This window comes from Bos mutus, unplaced genomic scaffold (genome assembly GCF_027580195.1).
Source record: "Bos mutus isolate GX-2022 unplaced genomic scaffold, NWIPB_WYAK_1.1 CTG213, whole genome shotgun sequence".
Lineage (NCBI taxonomy): Eukaryota > Metazoa > Chordata > Mammalia > Artiodactyla > Bovidae > Bos > Bos mutus.
The window spans coordinates 69,495-77,266 of NW_027219586.1; the positions used below are offsets into that span (position 1 = coordinate 69,495).

At 39.0% G+C, this 7,772-nt stretch overlaps 1 protein-coding gene across 1 annotated transcript; it reads left to right on the plus strand.

Moving 5' to 3' along the window:
• Nucleotides 1-495: 495 nt before the first annotated feature.
• Nucleotides 496-2,464, plus strand: LOC138986837 (zinc finger protein OZF-like). Its single transcript, XM_070366800.1, has one exon. It carries the CDS (start codon nt 496-498, stop codon nt 1,075-1,077), a length of 582 nt encoding a protein of 193 aa, XP_070222901.1. The 3' UTR covers nt 1,078-2,464.
• The last annotated feature ends 5,308 nt before the right edge of the window (nt 2,465-7,772 follow it).

Below are 7,772 nucleotides of genomic sequence, written 5' to 3' on the forward strand. Positions count from 1 at the left end.
ATTTCATAGCTGCAATCATCATCTACCATGATTTTGGAGTCTAAGAAAACAGAAATCTGTCACTGTTTCCATTGTTTCCCCAACTATTTGCCATGAAATGTTAGGACCAGATGCCATGATCTCTTGAATCATTTGAACGTCATGATCTTTTTGAATGTTGAGCCTTAAGCCAGCTTTTTCACTCTCCTCTTTCACCTGCATCAAGAGGCTTTTTAGTTATTATTTGCTTTATGCCATATGGGTGGTGTCATCTGCATACCTGAAGTTATTGATATTTGTATTGATATTGATATTTTTCTCCTAATTCCAGCTTGTGTTTCCTCAAGCCCAGAATTTTCCAAGATGTGCTCTGCATATAAGTTAAATAAACAGGGTGAAAATATAGTAGTTTTTTCCCAATTTCAAGCCGTCTGTTCATCTGTATCTGGTTCTCACTGTTGTTTCTTGACCTGGATTCAGGTCTCTGGGGAGTCAGGTAGGTGGTCTGGTATTTCTATGGGTTTAAGAATTTTCTGGAAAGCTTTCATTCAGAAGTCAAACCTCATCAGACACCAGAGAACTCACACAGGAGAGAAGCCCTTTATATGTAAGGAGTGTGGGAAAACCTTCAGTGGCAAGTCAAACCTTACTGAGCATGAGAAAATTCATATCGGAGAGAAACCCTTCAAGTGTAATGAATGTGGAACAGCTTTTGGTCAGAAGAAGTACCTCATAAAACATCAAAATATTCACGCTGGAGAGAAACCTTATGAATGTAATGAATGTGGAAAAGCCTTCTCTCAGCGAACATCACTTATTGTACATGTGAGAATTCATTCAGGTGATAAGCCGTATGAATGCAATGTATGTGGAAAAGCCTTCTCTCAAAGTTCATCTCTTACTGTACATGTGAGAAGCCATACAGGTGAGAAACCCTATGGTGGTAATGAGTGTGGGAAAGCTTTCTCGCAGTTCTCAACCCTTGCTCTACATTTAAGAATACACACAGGTAAGAAGCCTTATCAGTGTAGTGAATGTGGGAAAGCTTTCAGCCAGAAGTCACACCACATTAGACACCAGAAAATTCATACCCATTAAAACCCTGTGGATATCATGAAAGGTGTTCATCAGGAATTTACACCTTACAACACATCAGAAATAATGAAGGAAGGCATCACAAATGAGGGAAGCAAAAGCTAAAAACTTAAAGGACACCAGAGAATTCATCTTGAAGAGAAAGACGTTTGTATGATTGAAGTCCTGTATCCAATAAAAACCATACTGCAAAGGTAATACTGAAAACTTAAGATGCATTTCCACTAAAATTGGGAGTGGAAGACATTTTTATGATTGCCATCTGCATGAATCTGGAGATCTTCACCAGTGTAATAAAAACAAAGCTATAAGCATTAGAAAAAGACTTCTATGGTATTGATTTAGCAGAACAGAAGAGATTCTGCAAAAACCTATGCATTTATTAGAATTTATAATATAGAAAAGGCATCAGGAGCTGAGAAGCTAATGGGACTATTTTAAAAAGTGCTTTGGAGGTAATTTGTTCTCCAAGGTTGGGAGGGGGTGGGGGGATAGAACATGAACTATACACAAAGATAAAGGGATTGGGTTAAAAGCAGAAGTATGAGAAAGCTATATAGTAAAATGGTTATGACCTTGGGAATGGGAAACATTCCTTATGGCAAATTGAAAAATATCTAGCAATTCTACTCTGAGTTTGTATGCTCAGGAAAGTATGTACCAGACTATTTACTGTGGCATGATTTGTAGTACTCATTAATTGGGAACAAATTCCCATCAGGAACAAAATGGAAAATACTTAATGATGGAATACTGTATATCTGTAAAGTGTAATAAATGAGATCTATATGTATTAGAAAGATCTCAAAAGTCATGTTGAGGGGGAAAGAAAGTTGCAGAATGACATAATACGATGACATTTTTGTAAATTTGAATTAAAACTTCCTCACAGAATTTCAGTGCTATATATTGGTAATGGATACATATATGTATGTATGTTTTTTAAGTGTTTTTGAAATGGGTTGGAAGTATACAGACCAAACTCTTGATAGTGGTTGCCTGTGAAGAGTGGAGAAGGGAAGGGAATGCGTGTGGGGGAGGGGGCTGTTAGAGGGAGACTTCAGTTTTATATATAAACATAAATTTCTCTTAAAAAAAAAAAGACTGCAGAAAATATATTGAGATACTGGTTAATTCTGGATTGTGGTATATGGATATCTTGTCTTATTTTTTGTACTTTTCTGTATTTTTAAATTTTCTCAAAATTAGTAAGAATGGGGGTGAGGATGGGAACACTGTACCTATAGACATCATGTTCTAATGGATTCATTCCCAATCAACTACTAAACTTTTTATAGGAAATATTTCTAAAATTTTATCAATGAGTGGATGGACTTGCTCTCTATGTAGTAGGAAATTATCTATTTTATTAAAATTAAAACTGACAGTATAAAAAAAAAAAAGAATTTTCTGCATTTTTTGTGAGCCACACAGTGGATTTTGCCAGTCAATGAAGCAGAAATAGATTTTTTTTAATTTTAAAAAAAAATAATTCTCTTGCTTTTTTCAGTATCCAAAGGATGCTGCCAATTTGACCTCTGGTTTCTCTGTCTTTTCTAAATCCAGTTAGAACATCTGCAATATTTAGGTTTATGTGTTGTTGGATTCTAGCTTGGAGAATTGTGAGCATGCCTTGGTTCAATTCAGTTCAGTTGCTCAGTCGTATCTGAATCCTTGTGACCCCATGACCTGCAGCATGTCAGGCCTCCCTGTCCATCACCAACTCCTGGAGTTTACTCAAACTCATGTCCATTGAGTCGATGATGCCATCCAACCGTCTAATCCTCTGTCCTCCACTGCTCCTCCCGCTTTCAATCTTTCTCAACATAAGGGTCTTTTCAAATGATTAAGCTTTTCATATCAGGTGGCCAAAGTATTGGAGTTTCCACTTTATCATCAGTCCGTCCAATGAATATTCAGGATTGATAACCTTTAGGATGGACTGGTTGGATCTCCTTGCAGTCCAAGGGACTCTCAAAAATCTTCTCCAACATCACAGTTCAAAAGCATCAATTCTTCGGTGTTCAGCTGTTTTTATAATTCAATGGTCACATCCATACATGCCTACTGGAAAAATCACAGTCTTAACTAGATGGACCTTTTTTGGCACGTTAAAATCTCTGCTTTTTAATATGCTGTCTAGGTTGTTCATAACTTTTCTTCCAAGGAGTTAGTGTATGAAATAAATGCAGTTTTGTGTAACTTTGAACATTCTTTTGCATTGTCCTTCTTTGGATTTCTAAAGAAAAACGGATCTTTTCCTTTTTCTTTTCCTGCATCCACTGCTGAGTTTTCAAAATTTTCTGGCATACTGAGTGCAGCACTTCAACAGTATCATCTTTTAGAATTTGAAATAGCTCAGTTGGTGTTCCATCACCTCCACTATCTTTGTTGGTAGTGATGCTTTCTAAGAGGCACTTGATTTCACACTCCAAGATGTCTGACTGCAGGTGAGTGATCACACCATCATGGTTATCTGGGCCATTGGGATCTTTTTGGATAGTTCTTCTATGTATTCTTGCCACCACTCACTAATATCTTCCACATCTAGGTTCATACTTTTTTTGTCCTTTATTGTGCCCATATTTGCATGAAATACTCCCTTGATATCTCTTATTTTTCTGAAGAGATTTCTAGTCTTTCCCATTCTATCATTCCCACTTGGTAGTTTAGCAACATTTATTGTTTCGTGGCTGTGACATGCTTCCTGCGCTTCTTCTTCCACTTGAATTCCAACACTCTCAGTAGTGTATCACAATCCCATGTTTCAGAACTGGGACCCGCTTTATCTGCTTCTCCTCAAACCCAGATCAAACACGTTCAGGACTTTATTACCATACAGTATTCAGTGCACTAAAAGTGACATTTTCCAGTGTTTCCTTGTCACCTGGGACTAATCATCCAGTGGCCTATCTGCCATCCTCTATTTTAGTGCTGTTACACAGTTCAAGTGCTTCATTTTCTGAGGGTAAAACACACTCATTATTCAGTGTCTTAGTGCAGAGACATGCTTGAAGAGCTTCATCCACCCAGTCAAACACTACCAGGAGTTTTTCACCATCCAGTGTTCAAGTTCTGTGACATGCTTCAAGTGCTTCTTTGTGTGCACTGGGTCAGACACACCCAGTAGTTTGTCATTATCCAGTGTTTCAATTATGCAACATGCTTCTAGGTTTCTTCATTCCCTCAGGTCATCACACCAAGAAGTTTATCATAATCCAGTGTTTCAGTGTTACAACATGGTTCCAGAGCTTCTATTTTGTCAGGGTTAAACATACCAAGTAGTTTGTCCCCAACCACTTTTGAGTTCTGTGAAATGGTTCATGTGCTTCTTGTCCACCCTAAATCAAGCACACTCCATAGTTTGTCACCATCCTGTGTTTCACGTTGATGACAAGGTTCATATACTTCCTCTTGCACTCTGGGTCATACACACCCTGTTGTTTATCACCCCCGTTTCAGTTTTTTGACTTGCATCAAGTGCTTCTTGTCCTTTTTGACTCAAACACACCAGTAGTTTAGCAACATCGAATGTTTCAGTGCTGTAACATATTTCAAGAATTTTGTCATACACCACCGTTCAGAAACACCCAATAGTTTATCAGCATCCCATGTTTCAGTTCAAGGACTTGCCTCAAGTGCTTATTCTCAACCCTAGACAAAACACACCCAGTAGATTATCACCATCCATTGTTTCAGTCCTGTGACATGCTTCATGTGCTTCTTCATGGTCTCCAGGTAAAACACATACAGTAGCATATCATCAGTTAGTGTTTCAGTTTCATGACATGCTTCTAGGACTTTTCTGTCCTCACCAAGTCAAACACACTCAGCAGTTAACACCATCCAATGTTTTACTGTGTGACATCCTAAAGTCTTCTTCATCATCCCAAGTCAAACACATCTGTAACATTCACCACCTATGGTTTCAATGCTAAGATATCCTTCAGTTGTGTGTTCTGTCACCTCATTTAAACACACTCACTAGTTTATCACCATACAGTGTTCAACTTCAGTGACATGGCTCGTGTGCTTCTTCATACATTCATTGTCAAACCCAGTTGGTAATTATTGACCATTCAGGATTTCATTGTGTGACATGCTTCAAAGGCTTCTATACTCACCCAGGTCAAACCTGCCCAATATATATATATATAATCACTCTTTAAGGGGTGTTCAGTTCAGTTCAGTCACTCAATTATGTCCAATACTTTGTGACCCCATGAACTGAAGCATACCAGGCCTCCCTGTCCATCACCAACTCCCAGAGTATACTGAAACCCATGTCCTTTGAGATGTTGATGCAATCCAACCATCTCATCCTCTTATGTCCCCTTCTCCTCCTGCTCTCAATCTTTCCCAGCATCAGGGTCTTTCCAAATGAGTCAGCTCTTCACATCAGGTAGCCAAAGTACTGGAGTTTCAGCTTTAACTTCAGGCATTCTAATGAACACTAAGGACTGATTTCCTTTAGGATGGACTAGTTGGATCTCCTAGCCATACAAGGGACTCTCAAGGGTCTTCTCCAACCCAAGAATTCAAAAGCATAAATTCTTCAGTGCTCAGCCTTCTTTATAGTCCAACTCTCACATCCATACATAATCATTGGAAAAACATATCCTTGACTAGGTGGACCATTGTTGACAAAGTAAAATCTGTTTTTTTAATATGCTGTCTAGGTTGGTCATAACTTTCCTTACAAGGAGTAAGCATCTTTTAATTTCATGGCTGCACTCACTATTTGCAGTGATATTGGAGCCCAGAAAAATAAAGTCAGCCACTGTTTCCACTGTTTTCCTATCTATTTGCCATGAATTGATGGCACCATATCCCGTGATCTTAGTTTTTTGAATGTTGAGCTTTAAGCCTACTTATCCATTCTCATTTTGCTTCCATCAAGAGGCTCTTTTAGTTCTTCTTCACTTTCTGCCATAAAGGTGATGTCATTTGCATATCTGAGGTTATTGATATTTCTCTGGCAATCTTGATTCCAGATGGTGATTTCTCCAGCCCAGCATTTCTCGTAATGTATTCTTTATAGAAGTTAAATAAGCAGTGTGATAAATAACAACCTTGAGGTTCTTCTTTTCCTATTTGGAAACAGTATGTTGTTCCATGTCCAATTCTAACTGTTGCTTCCTGAGCTGCATACAGGTTTATCAAGAGGCAGGTCAGGTGGTCTGGTATTCTCATCTCTTTCAGAATTTCCCAATGTTTGCTGTAATTCGCACCGTCAAAGTCTCAATAATACAGAAGCAGATCTTCTTCTGGAACTCTCTTGGTTTTTCAATGATCCAGCAGATATTGGGAATTTGATCTCTGGTTCCTCTGCCTTTTTGAAAACCAGCTTGAACATCTGAAAGTTCATGGTTTATGTATGCTGAAGCCTGGATTGGAGAATTTTGAAAATTCCTTTACTAGTGTGTCAGAGAAGGCAATGGCACCCCACTCCAGTACTCTTGCCTGGAAAATCCCATGGGTGGAGGAGCCTGGTAAGCTGCAGTCCATGGGGTCGCTAAGAGTCGGACACGACTGAGTGACTTCTGTTTCAGTTTTTACTTTCATGCATCGGAGAAGGAAATGGCAACCCACTCCAGTGTTCTTGCCTGGAGAATCCCAGGGACGGGAGAGCCTGGTGGGCTACCCTCTATGGGGTCGCACACAGTCGGACACGACTGAAGTGACTTAGCTTAGCTTAGCTTTACTAGTGTGTAAGATGAGTGCAATTGTGCAGTAGTTGGAACATTCTTTAGCATTGCCTTTCTTTGGGATTGGAGTGGAAATTGACATTTTCCAGTCCTGTGGCCAGTGCTGAGTTTTCCAAATTTGGTGGCATATTTAGTGAGCACTTTCACAGCATCATCTTTCCAAATTTGAAATAGATCAACTGGAATTCTATCACTTCCACTAGCTTTCTTTGTAGTGATGCTTCCTAAGGCCCACTTGACTTCATATTCTGGGACGTTTGGCTCTAGGTGAATGATCACACCATAGTGATTATCTGGGTCATGAATATCTTTTTTGTACAGTTTTTCTGTGTATTCTCGCCACCTCTTCTTAATATCCTCTGCTTCTGTTAGGTCCATACCATTTCTGTACTTTATTGAATTTATCTTTGCACGAAATTTTCCCTTGTTATCTCCAATTTTCTTGAGGTGATCTCTAGTCTTTCCCATTCTATTGTTTTCCTCTATTTCTTTGCTTTAATGGGTGTGGCAAAATTCAAATGCTTCTTTTCCCACTCTGTTCTGTCATAGCCAATATTTTGTACCGTCCAGTGTCCAGTGTTGTGACATATGACCGATTTCATTTCTTCATTAGTGAAGTGAGTAATAAAAACAACCAGAGGTTTATCAACACACAGTGTTTCATGCCTGCCACTGGATTCAAGTACTTCTTCACTCAGTCCAGGTTAACATAGTAGTTTATCACCATTCATTGTTTCAGTACACTGACATGCTACAAATGCTTCTACATCAACCCTGGTGCAAAACCTCTAGTAGTTATCAACAGCCAGTGTTTTAGTTTTGGAGCACGACTCAATTGGCAACGGCTCAATGGCTTCTTCATTCTCACTCATAAACCAGACTCCGTGGTTTGTCACCATCCAGTGTTTACATACTGTGACATGCTTAAAGAGTTTCATCATCCACCCTAAATCTAGACAGTCAGTATTTTATCACCATACCAGCGTTTCA